We start from the raw sequence: 15071 nt of genomic DNA on the forward strand, positions 1-15071 counted from the left end.
AACTTTTTGAAGAGCGTCGGCGCGGTGCGGGCTATTTCAAACTTGCCTACTGAAATAACTTTTGCGACGTTGACGCTGAGGCTTAGAACGATCCTTCTCGCTTGTTTGTTCTTGTCGAAATGGGCGTATTCAGATACAGTAAAAGCTCGTTAATTCGGATTTCACGGGACCGGAAAAACTGTCCGAATTAACCGAATGCCGAATTAATGAATGAACAGAGAAAACAACATTTAAAATCAAGCTGCAGAAGCACACCTCTATTTGTTGAAGTATTTTGTAATTGTTGTCTGCGTTTTCGCGCAGATTCCGGCTGACATCACAATTTTTCTTAACTGTTCCAAATGGCCAACAGCACGCAAGCTGTCGGAAGTGTTCAGGCAAGCGTCCTCTAATATTAACAGCGCCTCCGAAACTTCCCGTGAGGTGCGATGAGGTCGCGGCTGTATCTCCTCGCATGATTCTTCGTCGGATACGTGGTCTTTATGGGCGCCCGTGACATCATTATTAATCTCTTGATCGGTCAGGAGACCACTCGTGGCGACACCATGATCAATCGCGATGTAGTCCTGAAAGGTCACATCTGTGGGAAGGACAGCATCGAAAGTCGGGCAGTCATCGTCGGTGGACCCTGCCGCTTTTTCGGCGTTGCCATCACTGTAGCGCACGATGGTGGTGGCATGCAAATACGGTCACAATGGAAGAAAAAGAAAACTCCGCAAGAAGAGATGGTTCCGACACGACAACACAAGGGAAAATGGCGTCGGAGGCTCTGAGTGGAGTAGAAAGAAGGCGCCGACGTTCGGTGACGCTGCGATCGCCCCCGCTGGTTGATGATGATGGCAATAACACTCGGGTTTCGGTTTCACTTCAGTGGTGCCAGCGCTGTTTATCACACTGTGTAGCAGCAGCCGTCAGCATTTGTCCGAATTAAGCGGTGCGGAGCCGAATTCCGACGAAATAACGAAGGTTTGGTCCCATAGATTAACATGCACTTTGGCCGGAGCCAATAGAGTCGTCCGAATCATTCGAATTAACGGGTGTCGAATTAACGAGCTTTTACTGTACAATCTTCCGACCCACGCTATTTTTTCGTTTTATTTTCAGTCACTCCAAGTTCAGATTGGTTTATTTCCCATACAGTCCCATTTTTGATGATCATGGTAAAACGATGGTTCCAGCCCAATTTATCCCCTTTCAAGGGAGTTCGTATTTCAAAATGGGTGGAAAAAGCGCACATAACATGCAACGCCCTTATGGGCTTATTTTCGTTTACAGTGTAGAGCGCGCGGTAAGAGAAGAGGCATTTTGTTATGGTTAGCATTCTGTTTAAAAAAATTGCATTTTTAATTACGCACGAACAATTCACGATTTGAAATAAAAAACGGCACTGTTTATAAAGCATTTAAAACAGGTTTTGTTAGTTTGCAGTCATAATACCTGTAAATAATGACACCATTTACCACGGCGATGTTCTTTCGAGTGCACTTCCTCACTGACAGCTATCCACATCGAACAATTCAGTGCTCGTCATGTGGCTCCGCTAGAGTGTACTAGAACTTTTGAGTGGCGCGAACGAAACGCTTTCCCCTTGCTTTCTCCATCCCCAACTTGTGGCGAAAGTAGCGGCGGCGATGCCATCGCCCAATCTACCACAGAACTAGAGTGTACTAGAACTTTTAGTACACTCTAACAGAACACTGGTAGGCGTTCTGTGGTTTACTCGGCTGGCTCGGCGGCATGGCCGGCATCTCGGTTTTAGTCGCGAAATGACGAAGAAGTAGCGTCTAAACGATTGTTACGCGCCAGGTTGCACAACTGGATATCCGCGTGTGCAACAAAGTCGGAAGTATCACTTTTTAAGGCCCCGAAAGACAAAGAACGACGACTTCTTTGGGAGCGGAACCTCCATCGACTTGACAAGCCGCTTGACGCTGATTGTGCTGTGTGCGAGTTACATTTCAAACAGCATTTCATTGTGAGATACTACGTACACGTTATCAATGGTGTTAGGTCCGAATTCCTAGGGGAGCGCCGACACTCGCCCCTGATGCAGTCCCAACGATCTTGCCCAACCTGCCTGCATATTTGACACTCAAAACTCCGGCTCCGCGGACCCAAACAAAGCGGCGTCATCAGTGTGTGCCGGCTGAGAATGGCAACAGAAAACAGTGACGCATTAGCACTCCTGCACAGCTTTTTGTGGATACCAACAGTGCAACTTCTGCAGATGGCGACGAAGCTGACGAGGCAAGCTCAAGTCCTTCGTCTGGCGCGGTTGTCACTCTCGGTGACCTTCGTGGTCTTGTCGTACCATTAAAGTCATGGGCGCTGCACGAGTTTCCTGGATTTGCTGGCGTGTCATACGTAGCGTGCTCACTGAATCCTAGCACTCGTGAACTTTGCATTCAACGAGCCGTATACTTCACCTGTGCAGACAATGGAATCGTGCAATGTGTAGCGTTCGTGCAAGAGAAACTAATCAGCAAGTCCAGTTTAGTAACTGTTCGAGAAGCCTCAGATGCTCTGCAGCTTGTTGCAAGCGTCCCACTCTGCTGTAGAGCAGCAGAAACTTCATTTTTGCCACCATCGGACCTCACCCACGGTCTACACGCGCAAATGAAGTCAAGATGAAAAATCTTCTACTGTGTCAAAAGCGCACAGAAGCACCTAAAATTGAGAAGGCTATAAATTGCTACAGTGGCGTAAAAACGATGTCATTTTTCGTGCATACTTTTTACACTCTTAACTTTTGACGGTACACCAAGAAGAAAAACAATTTTTCCTAGAAGATGCTTGTAAGCGAGAGAACGTGCAATTAATGACGTGAAATCTCAAAATAAATCTTTGATCTTGAATCTTTTTGTATTAAACCTGTGATGGTAAATTTAGCAGCATTAGGTATCTCGGTGCATATTTCATCGATCCAAGCCAATTCATTGTTGCACTTCAGTGTCCCTTCAAACGATCTTTTGACCATAACATCTTTTTTTAAATGCATTTTGGAAAGACAACCTCAACTCGGTCATTCTGTTTGCTTTGCTTTATGTTATCTTTTGTATCCTGGCTTTATATATTACGTTTTTTACAATTTACCTAATTGCAAATGTATTGTTTTATAAATATGTAAACCTTGCATTTTTATGTTATCAATTATTATTAACATTAGTTACGACTCTGCTTTGCAGTGTTGCGTTTTTTAAACTCAAAATCTTCCACTACTATGTTTCACCTAAGACATTCTTTTGCAGTATTACGTATTTGCATTTCTGTGGGTCCTACAACAATGAATCTATTCCCATAATTTAAAACCAAAGGGATGTTTGGAAAAACTCTGCTGTTCTTCAAATATTATCAATAAAGCCTACTTTTTTTATTTATTTATTTATTTACAGTACCTACAGCGCCCGCGAGGGGCATTAGTGTAGGGGGGAGATAACGATTTCAAAATGCAGAAAGGCGACAGTCCATTAACACTGAGTTGAACATAAAAGAAATACAGATACATAATAAAGCATCCAATGGTGACACGAAATAAACATTGACGTGTGTGAAGGTACAGCAGCAAGAAAGAAATATATATACATATATATAAAATGCATTTGCACACACACATATATACATACATATATATACACACAGATAAAAAGCAGGCGAAAAAAAAAGAGCTGAAGCGTAAATCGGTAGAGAGATGAGACGAAAGTGTAAGCAACCTTAATGTGTGCTCAGGCTACGATAAAATATGATGTTCCAGCGCAGTGGCGAAAGTTTCCCTGGACGCGGCTACAATTTCATGAGGTAGTTTGTTCCATTGCTTAATTGATCGCGGAAAAAATGAATATTTAAAAAGGTTAATTCTGGTAGAGAACTCGCGCACTTTAAGGGGGTGATCAGTATGAGCAGATATATACGTAGGCTCCGATATGTAGTTTTCTTTGTGAATACCCGTTAAACCATGGAATATTTTGTGAAACAGAGATAAACGTAGGAATTTGCGCCTGTCTTCAAGAAGAGGCCATCCTAAAGTACTCCTGATTTCGAAAGATCTTTTAGAAAAGTTGTAATCACCCGTGACGAAACGGGCCGCTCTCAGCTGCACGCGTTCTAGAGCGTCGATGTTCACCTTAGTAAAAGGGTCCCACGTGCTGCACGCGTATTCCAAAAGTGGGCGTACATTCGACATATACAGGATTTCTTTCAGGCTGGCCGGTGCTTGTTTAAAGTTACGTCTTAAGAAGTTTAATGTGTTGCTGGCCTTTGCTACGATGTAATTTATGTGGGCATTCCAAGTCAAATTGCTGGAAAAAATGACTCCTAAGTACTTATATTCTGTTACAATGGACAGCTGTGTTGTATTCATGACATAGCTTGCCATCAGAGGGTGTCTTTTGTTTGTGAACCTTAAGAGGTTGCATTTGGACAGGTTGAGTGTCATGTTCCAAGTCGAACACCAAGACATGATTTTGTTCAGATCATTCTGTAGCAGTTGACTATCTGATTCACTTGAAACTTCACGGTAAATACTGCAATCATCTGCATATAACCTCACACGGCAAGACAAGTGTTCAGTAAGGTCATTGATAAATATAAGAAAAAGCAGGGGCCCTAAGACGGACCCCTGTGGCACTCCAGATAATACAGAGACATCAGAAGAGCGGACACCATGAAGTATCACGCGTTGGTTTCTATCTAACAGGTACGCTTCCAACCACTTCAGGAGGGTGTTCGGCAAGTTGAGGTAGGACAACTTTAGTAGTAACAGGGTGTGAGATACGGTATCGAAAGCTTTCCTAAAGTCTAAAAAGATGCAGTCAACTTGCAAACCTGAGTTAATAAATGCTGCGATGTCATGGCAAAATTCTACAAGCTGAGTGTCGCAAGAAAATCCAGCCCTGAAGCCATGTTGCGTTGGAATAATGAAGCTATTTTCCTGAAGGTGTGCCATTAAATTTGTATAAACAACATGTTCTAATGTTTTACAAGCAACGCTTATGAGTGAAATTGGCCTGTAGTTGCACGTTCTTGTTTTTGAACCACTTTTGTGAATTGGAATAACATTTGCAGTTTTCCAGTCCAAAGGTAGAGCACCAACTTGAAGAGATATCTTAAATAACAGTATTAAGAAAGGGGTGACAGACAATGCACAGTTTTTTAGGACAAAATTTGAAATAAAGTCAGGACCGGTAGCCGAGTGGATGTTTATCTTCCGTAGTAATAATGCGATACCATCTTCAGACAACTCAATTTCCCTCATCTGAGTAAGCTCTCTGACGTCATGTGATTTCAAAAGTGCGGCTTTTGAGCATGAAAACACGGAGTGAAAATAAGCATTGAAGGCCTCTGCTTTTGCCAAAATATCTGCGCCGTAGGCTTTTCCATCTATGACGTCAGGGATAGCGTCACCAGAGTTCTTTTTGCTCTTGACATATTTCCACATTTCTTTTGGATTAGTTTTCACTTTGTGTCCTAGAGTGAAAAGAAACTTTTTATGTGCATTGCGCATCAATCTCGCTATCGTTTTGCTCATTACCTTCATCTTTGCGAACAGTGTAGGATTCGGCGAGTGGCAGTGCTTACGAAAGGCTCTATTTTTCCTGTTTAACATCGTACGAATCTCTTTAGTAATCCATGGCTTATCGTTTCGACGCTGAGAAGTAATGACATGCGAGGAAATGAAGGTTTGTGTCAAGGACAGTATTTTAGTCTTAAAAAGATCCCACAATGCATTTATGTCTAGACACGAACATTGAGCCCTAAACTCTGGAAAAAAATTGTCTAGTTCACATGATATTGTTGCGTAATCGCCTCTTTCATAAAAAAAGACCTTGCGAGGCTGCGCAGACCGACAATTCTTGGTGGCACAGGACATCTTAGCGACGACAACATCATGATCACTAATACCAGGAATCAAGGTAATCAATGACACGAGATCAAGCACATTGCAAAAAAATAAATCAAGTACATTTGCACTACTAGCCACAATTCGCGTTGATTTTTGCACAAACTGTAGTAACGAATGGGCATTTATCATTTCGCGGAAGGTCGTGTACAGGAGGGATGAATTGACTAACACTGGTGTAAGCTGCTGCCATATCACATCTGGTAAATTAAAGTCACCTGCCAAAACAATATAAGTAGTTTGTAGTGTCAGCAGCACATTGCTTAAAATGAAAAGGGGCTGAGGGTCTCTCGTACTGGGTGACCTGTAGAAGGAAACGAATGCCACAGACGAGCCGTTGTTCAAGAGTACTTTGCAGCAAACAATTTCGGTTGAGCCAGCTTCAACGTCAACGAGGAAGCTAGATATAGTATTGTGAATCAAAATGAAAACACCTCCCCCATGCGCGTTTCTGTCCTTCCTGTAGACTGTGTAGCAGGTTAGAAAGATTTCATTGTCATTTATTGTGTCGTCTAACCAAGATTCAGAACCAAGTACTACATGTGGCTTTGTCGTTTCAATGAGGGCGGCGAGTTCTATAATTTTATTTTTTACGCTACGACAATTTACCACAATACACACGATGTCATCCGGGCTGGATGGTTGTCTAGAAGTTACGAGGGCCTTTTTTAGTTGCTATGTCTTGGTTTTAGTCACGCTGTCTGTTTCAGCATTATAGACAAAAGTTTCCTTGCCAATCTTTAGTTTGTTATACGATAGTCTGAAGTCCCCTCCCTTATTCTTCGCAAATTGAATTAATTTCCGCCTCTCTTGTCGAACTTTGTTGCTATAGTCTTCGCTAATAGCAAAGCTTGTACCTTTCAACCTCGAAGTAGCTGATAAAACGCGCTGCTTTTCCTTAAACGACAGAAACCGAACTATTATAGGCCTGTTTTCTGTTGCCATGAAGCGACCTAGCCTGTGGGCCCTCTCAACCGCATCAGCCGAAATAGCGACTTTTAACTTTTCCTCGCAAAAGGCGATCACCTTAGTCTCCGAATCTTGCCAGTTTTCACCAGCTGCATCTTGAAAGCCAAAAAAGATAAGGTTGTTTCTTCGAGATCTATTTTCCATATCATCTTCCAATTCTTGCAGCTTCGAAAACGTGGCAGCAAGATTGTCAGTCCCCGCAGTTAACTGCATCACCTTGTCTTTTATTGGAAGCACCGATAGCAATTTGTCCTCAAATACGTTCAATTTGTCCTCCATCTGCGAAAACCTTTGCTCGAGTGCTTCTTGCCGTGACGCTACGGAACGAAGTTCCTCAAGAATGTCGTGTGTGCACGCAGCCACAAGCAATGAGCCTTTTGTTTGAGTCCAGCTTTGGTGTTTTACGTGGAATGGACCAAGAGTTCTTCGTTTTGTGCGCACCATATTCCTTTTTTTTGGGGGGGGGCGCTTCCGGTGTGTACCAGCCAGCTGGTTTCTCGTCTAAAACGTGTACACTTTAAAAATTAAAAAAAAAACGCGCTCGTTATATTGTACAATGTGCTATGCTGCTTCGGGCTGCAGTGCGGGCCTCAGCAACTTCAATAACAATAATGTCAAATGACCTTTATTTGCGCGAAAAAGGGGAGGTATGTGAATAAGAAAAAAAAAAGAGGGAGATCATCTTCACACTAGGCGCGACCGAGAGGTACCAACACGTACGCGGACGCCGTGTTGACGCCGTTGAGTTGTTCGCGTCAGGCGGGCTCGCGGGCTGGCCTTGACACAGATTTCCTTTTTCCAAGCCATGGACGTTCGCTGCGGACTCGCAGGCATAACAGCTCCCCCGCCGCCAGACAATGCGCCAGAAAGACGAGCTCCTTCCACGGGGCTCGGACGTCAGGTGCGCTCGTTCGCCAGGTCTCTCCAGGTTCGCCTCCAGGGCCATGGAGAAAATGCAGCTCCAGACTCTGTTCCAGGAAAACATCCCATTCTCGAGGACGGATCCCAGCTCCACTGGCTTGTCGCCACAACTTGTCGACCCGCTTCGCTCGTCTCTGACGATCCTTGGTTTCAGCACTTGTCGATGGTTCTGCAACTTGTCAAGAACGGATCGACAACAGACAACACACGACACGAGCAAGTGCCCTCCGTCACCCGGCAGAACGCCAGACAAAGTATAGTACAACATATACCTAGCTACGTGTCTATCGGAATTTCGTTCCTTCTACATCAAGAGGCACATGTGGGACACAAGACTCTTAAAATGACAACTGAAATTTTATCATGTAACGAATTAGAATAGAACATAAAGTTGGCTCCTTGAGCTCATTCTGGACGAGAGCGCTCAGCTAAGGCCATGATGAGGACAAAATTTTGCCCCGAATCGCCAGCGAGAAACCGAAACGTGGAGAAGGTACTAACTAAACACACGGCTCAATGCGTCTGCATTAGCGCTTAGCTTTCCTTTTTTTGTAGCGAACGTCTAAGTTGAGCTGTTGGAGCATCATGCTCCATCTCAGTAACCGGCCACTTTTAGGCGACGATACCTATGCGGTACTAAGGGCTGCTCGTACTTGCGACGTTGCAGATCTGTGCAACTACAATAGGGGAGTCCAGATTTCTCATAAAAAGGAACATTCCTTCTCAGCTCCTTCTTCTGGACTTCACTTAACCTAGGCTCTAGGTTCAACTGTTCCAAGATTACCTCCGATCCCCTTTCGATTACATCACTAGAACTCAAAATGTCTGCTCCCTCTTCCTTTGAAGCATTCAACAGCAGATTTACGACCGTTTGACGTTGAATGTATGGTTTCATCAAGTTACTGAGGTAAATTTTGTTCAGCCGCCTTCCTAATTTCACTTCATAATTCGTATCGGAAAGCTTGGATATTACTTTGGCGGGCCCTTCCCAATGAACCTCAAGCTTATTACTTTTGGACGGCTGCAACAGCATTACCTGGCTTCCTACTTCAGAAGCACGCTTCTTCACCGATTTGTCGTCGTACTCCTTCGACAACACTTGTGCAGCTTTCATGTGGCTTTCCACTAGCGCTTTAATCGAGAGGTCCTCACACTGCTCTCGAATGAGCGTTTCTCGATCAACCCTCGACAGCTCACTCCAACTTTCCGCTACAGGCGAGAGCGTTGCACCCCTTTCGCTCTGACTCAATGGCGTCATGTCGTCTCTCCCTGCTACGGAAACCGCGCCGGTCGCTTCGGCGATGGGCCGCTCGAGTGACTGCTCACATGACTCACACGGAAAATTTCTTCTCTGAGGTTCCGTCAACTCGCCGCCAAGATGACACAGATCTGCTGCTTTTGAACTTGTTTCACCACATAGAACATGATCAAGCTCCCGCGAAAGCTTCCGCGCTTGCGATCGCGTGAGGGCCATGTACGCTGAGTTACGGAAGAACGATTTACCCTGCTCTTTGAGAAGCTGCTCCGAGTTGTTAGAGAAAAGATAAGGAAAACGATGGGGAAGCGCGGCAGACACAGCCGCTTCGGTGCAAAGCTTACCGAACGGGCCTTCAATGACAACCGTGACGATTGGTAAGCAAGCACTCTGCTCCTCGACGACTTGTCTGATCTACGCGCATTTTCCTGTAAAGTCATCCGGAGACACCAATGAAGGATGGACAACATCCATGGTTGCCACAGAGTCACGAAGTGCTCGACACGTTTTCCCATTCACACTAATTTCTTGGATATACGGCTCCAACAACTGCATGTTCTTTTCCGATTCTCGGATTGTTGCAAAAGCAAACTTTTGCTTACAGTTTATCGCGATGTGCCCTTCCTTTTTGCAGTTGTAGCACATTAGCGGCTTCCGTGATTCGAACGCCCGTGTGGTATCAGGGCGTTGTTTAGGAACCTCGCTCGATTTCTCCGCTTGCGTTTGCCCTTCCCCTACAGTGTCCTTCGTAACAGACGGGTCCTTCTTGAAATTACGGTGCGGAGCGGGTTTCCGTTGATCAGGTTTCTTTGAAAAGCCCTCTTTCCTTTCATTCTTTTCAACGCACACTGCCCTGCTATGCAACTTTTGGCGAGTATAATACTCCTCAGCTAACTATACTGCCTTGTTTAGCTGTACTTCACCAAGTTTGTCCTGCAGCCAAAGTTTGACATCCTCCTCAATGCAGCGGTAGAATCGCTCCAATGCAACACATTCCACCACTTTATCGCGGTCGTCATAAACACCTTCGCCCTTGAGCCATTCAATTAAATAGGCTTTAGGACGAAACGCGAAGTCAACGTGTGACTCATTCCCCTTTTTAGCATACCGGAACCTTTGCCTGAAAGCCTCGGGTGACAACTTATAACGTCTCAAGAGCACTTCCTTAACCTCGTCATAGCTTTCAAACGCTTCCCTCGACAAGCAAGTTATCGCATCGGACACTTCGCCGGGAAGAAGAGCTAACAGGTTCTGCGCCCAAAGAGATCGCTCCAAAGCATTTCGCTCACAGACGTGTTCAAACTTGACGAGACACTTCGCCATGTCCTCGCCTACTACGAACGGAGGCAGTTGGTCCCGAATTCTATAACCGCTGACCTGAACTGACAGAGAAGCTATGCTAGGCGCCTGCGAACACTGTAAGATTGCCAATTCTATCCGTTTCAACTCAAGGCGCTCCTGTCTCTCGGCCTCCTCATGGCGTCCTCGCTTTTAGGCTTCTTCATGTTCGCGAATTTCTCGCCTTTCGGCCACCTCGCGGCATGCTTTGATATCTGCCCAGGCCTCATCGACTTCCTCAGCACTCCTCCAGCCTTCATGATCTCGAGGATCGCTTGCTTTCGTTTCGCACGGCCCAAAGTAATGCCGAGTTCCTCACAAATTTCGATGAGTTCTTTCACTTTAAGGTTCTCCATCGTTCACACTAGCCTCTTGCCGTTTGCCCTGTTAAGAATCTACTTGCCCACCCACTATAAACCTACTAGCAAGACGTGCAAGCAATTTTTAACACTCCCGTGTTTACCCCCTCCACATTAACTTTGGTTTCAAAGCACTTCGATTCTGCTTGAAACGATCCAAGCTCACTCTAATGCATAACACAGCCCTCCTCTAAACTACTACAACCTGAGCTAGAGTAGTCTGGTGAACTGAGGGGAAAACATCAGGCACTCACCGCATCGATGTAGCTTACGCCGGCCGATCCCGCAGCTGTCAACCACTGTTGCGAAGCACGTCTCCAACGACGTTACGAAGGGCGCCCCGAATCCCACCGCTGCCACCACTGTTACGAAAGACGGCGACGCCAACACGGTCCCGAAGGCGCCACTGCTTCGAACTCCGCCTGGAAGGTCACCAGCCGTTTGGTAGCGTAGGTTTCTCAGCTCGCGACTGCTTCTGCGCAGAGCTGATAGAGGAGCGGACAAAACGACGGTGAGTTAAACAAGGTTTATGTACAGCATATAACAAAGGCGTTACAAATTCGGCACTGGGGCCGACATCTTAGAGACCCGAAGAGCCGAGCTCTCCTCTCTAACACATAGGTCTGCTCTCAAATGGGTCTGCTAACACATAGCTCAACTGCGACACACATGTCTGCTCTCACATACGACTGCTGCGACACACATGTCTGCTCTCAAACCAGTCTGCTAACACATAGCTCAACTCTCTATCACATAGCTCTCTTCTCTGACACACAGCTCAACTCTCCATCACATAGCTCTCTTCTCTGACACACGTCTGCTCTCCAACAGGTCTGCTAACACATAGCTCAACTGCGACAAACATGTCTGCTGCTCGCGACGCGCTGCAGGGCTGCTTTTATATGCCCCGGGTGGATTCTTTGAGAAACCAAATGTCCAACCAGAAGCGCCGCTGGTCGTGAGGTCAGAATCCTCCAATGGGGTCGCCGATGGGCCGCGTCATTCTTTCTCATCGAATCTGGAGAGGCTGCGCTGCAGGTGGCTGCACCCAAGGACGAGTGACGTCGCCAGGCATTGCGTCAGACCCGCCAGACAGGAAGGCGCCGGTTGCTCGCTCGATGGGCTCGCTGGCTTAGGTGACTCACTGCACGTGCGCAGCAGAAAGGCTGCCGCCGCGTGTTGACGCCGTTAGGTTGTTCGCGTCAGGCGGGCTGGCCTTGACACAAATTTCCTTTTTTCGAGGGATGGACGTTCGCTGCAGACTCGCAGGCATAACAGGGTGCACGTTAAAGAACCCCAGGTGGTTGAAATTTCCGGAGCCCCCTCCACTACGGCGTCTCTCAATCATATGGTGGTTTTAGGACAATAAACCCCACATATCAATCATGGAGCTTCGCATTGCAACAAAAGCTGCGCACTTTGGTGCCAATACACAAAAGAACCACTTATTGTCGCTAAATATTGACTGTGTCACTTTGTTCTTGCTTCTTTTTACCGTGAAAGAATAGTTCAGTTCGCGAGGGCATCATCCGTCTACTGCCTGAAATTAAACGTTGTGCAGATGGCAGATGCGATGACGTGCCTTGAATAGTTGTTGCATACAGTCTTGTATATCTTCTAAGTAAGAGAAAATTTCCCCCACTAAAGAAAAACTTTCGCTGAATTTTCCATAAGATTTCTCGTTAAATTTAAGGTAACTAACCTTTATATACGTTCCCTAACGATATGTATTTGGGAACTTTTTATTTGAACTTTCTCGAGGTAGCCGTATCACATTCAACAACAACAGTTGTGCCCTGATAGCTTCCACGCCCGAAACAACGCACCTTCTAACGCCGTGTCGTATACTAACACAATGAAATGAGTTTTTTCCCTTCAATTACATTAGGTTGCTGCAGTGGCGTAAATCTTAAAAAATTACTAGAGCGCGCGGTAAGAGAAGGGGGCATTTTGTTATGGTCAGCATTCTGTTTAAAAAATTGCATTTTTATTATATAAGAACAATTCACGCTTTGCAATAAAAAACGGCCCTGTTGATAAAGCATTTACAACAGGTTTTGTTGGCTTGCAGTCATAATACCTGTAAATAACGACACCATATACCACGGCGATGTTCTTTCGAGTGCACTTCTTCCCTGACAGCTAACCACATCGAATTCAGTGCTCGTCACGTGGCTCCGTCGTGCGAACATAATATGAAGTCATATGAAGCGACCGAGATAGCGCGTGGCAAGGCGCGAGACGGTACACGTACCACAGCGATCGTGATATGAAGAGCGCAGCCACCGCCGGCCACCATTTTGATGTTCGTCAATTGGAGGAGCTGCACCTACGTGTTCGACTTAGCGACGCTTCTGTCATCTAAGCTGCTGACGAAGACGACAAATATGGAACCTTCAGCTTAACAGCAGCAAGCGGCGCAGGCCAAGGGCGGCAAGACTGCGGTTTTACAAGCTGCTTCGACAGTGAGTGCCATCGACGGTGCCAAGAAGCGCCGTCGCCGCCGCCGTGAGGGCTACAGCTGTTACATCTGCAAGGTACTCAAGGAAGTTCACCCTGACACTGGAATATCGGGCAAAGCGATGGCCATCATGAACAGCTTCGTGGCCGCTATCTTCGACCGTATCGGCAAAGAGGCAGCCAAGCTTTCCAGCTGTTCTCACGACAGCACTATCACTGCGCGTGAGATCCAGACCGTGACGCGGCTGCTGCTGCCCGGTGAGCTGGCCCGCCATGCTGTCTCTGAGGGAACCGAAGCAGTCAGCAGGTACACGTCCTCGCAGCCGGGTTTACCACCACCGGCGCCGCAGCAGTAGGCAGCCCTGCTGTACGTTTCGCACCTTCCAGACAAACTGCCGACGCGGTGTGTGCTCGTTGTGGACGACACTCGGTGAACTTTTTTTTGTGTGTGGAAAGGGTTTTTTTTTTGTTCTGTCTTTGGCAACATTTATCTTGGTAATAAATGAATGCAGACAGTGAGCTGTTAGTTAAAAGGAGTGTTTTGTCGATGCAGTTATGGGTGGTGTGAAAAAAATTTTAAATAGCAAAGAAGCCAAAAGCATTCAGAAGAAACGTCACCTGATGCTCGGGGTACCTTAAGTAAAGCGAGCTTTTGTTTAAAGTTTTACTGCTTAAATCATGTCCAGCGTTACGCTTGATGCAACGCTTGTTTATCGATGCATTACGATAGCACAGGCGGATAGTGGAAAGAAAATGAAAGTGCGTGACAGGACGTGCACGGATGCACAGAACTGAGAGCAAACCAAAATAACAAAATGACAGTGGAAACTTTCTACCACCAGTGCCGGTAGATACATCTTGAGAGAGCTTGGAGTTCACCCGACAGATTGATACCAGTTACTGCAGCGCTCCTCGAAAACAAAGAGAGCGTATTACTGTGGCGCCAGCTGCACATAATCTATCTGTGCCCTTTGAGCTTGCCATGTTTCCCGAAAAAAAAAAAAGAACGAATTTTGCAAGTATTCAGTTTTGCTGGTGTGAGAAACCCTCGGAGAATTGATATACATAAATGAGTCATTATTTTTACATATACATTGTTTCATTACCTTGCCACAAGTATCAGTTTATCGAGTGAATTACAAAACATTTTATGAAAAAAAAAATGTTTTTTGGCGCCCTCTAGCTCAGTCGGCATGTAACTAGACTTACAATAGGCACAAAAACTTTTGACAACAAGAATAAACAACCAGGACGAGTTTTTTGAGAAATGTGAAAGTTTTCGGCCATATTTGTGATGGTCTGAAAAACACTGGTTGACTTGGGATGTTATGACCCAGTTATAACGTGCAAACTGAACGTAAATTAACGAAAAAATGGAAGCGTTTTAGAGGGGCTTATTTTTATGTTAAACACAACAGTAGTTCAATTGACAATTAGGCTAGGAAATACATTGTGGACAATAACTATAACTATAGTGTATTAATTATGGTATCAGTTACAGAGATCATGGCAGGTGAAAAATCAATGCTGCACTGAATGTAACACCAACCAACCTGTTACATTCACCAAAATTTTGTATTGAGCTTTCTTGCACTGGTTTGCAAGGCACAACATACTAAACATGTGTGCACGGGTCAATGACCTATCTGCGCCCAGTCACAAAACCAGTAGAGTATACAGGAACCACGACTCCATAATAAATCACATTTAGTCAGCGTTCATACAACACATATGTGTTGGTTTAAATACCCTGCCACCACTCTTAAGGCAAAGGTAATGTCAATGAAAACGTTACCATTAACTTCAATCAAACTTATCAAGATGGTACCAGGACAGAAGCACTTTTGTGAAAAAAGAAAGCAGCAGGGCAAAA

At 45.5% G+C, this 15071-nt stretch overlaps 1 protein-coding gene across 1 annotated transcript; it reads left to right on the forward strand.

Moving 5' to 3' along the window:
• Positions 1 to 12914: 12914 nt before the first annotated feature.
• On the forward strand, positions 12915 to 13726 carry LOC142776055 (histone H2B type 1-A-like). Its single transcript, XM_075878904.1, has one exon. It carries the CDS (start codon positions 13321 to 13323, stop codon positions 13552 to 13554), a length of 234 nt encoding a protein of 77 aa, XP_075735019.1. The 5' UTR covers positions 12915 to 13320; the 3' UTR covers positions 13555 to 13726.
• The last annotated feature ends 1345 nt before the right edge of the window (positions 13727 to 15071 follow it).

This window comes from Rhipicephalus microplus, chromosome X (genome assembly GCF_043290135.1).
Source record: "Rhipicephalus microplus isolate Deutch F79 chromosome X, USDA_Rmic, whole genome shotgun sequence".
Taxonomy (NCBI): Eukaryota; Metazoa; Arthropoda; class Arachnida; order Ixodida; family Ixodidae; genus Rhipicephalus; species Rhipicephalus microplus.

Excerpts from the sequence above, each read along its gene's own strand:
- LOC142776055 (XM_075878904.1), top strand. The coding sequence starts at position 13,321 with ATGGCCATCATGAACAGCTTCGTGGCCGCTATCTTCGACCGTATCGGC.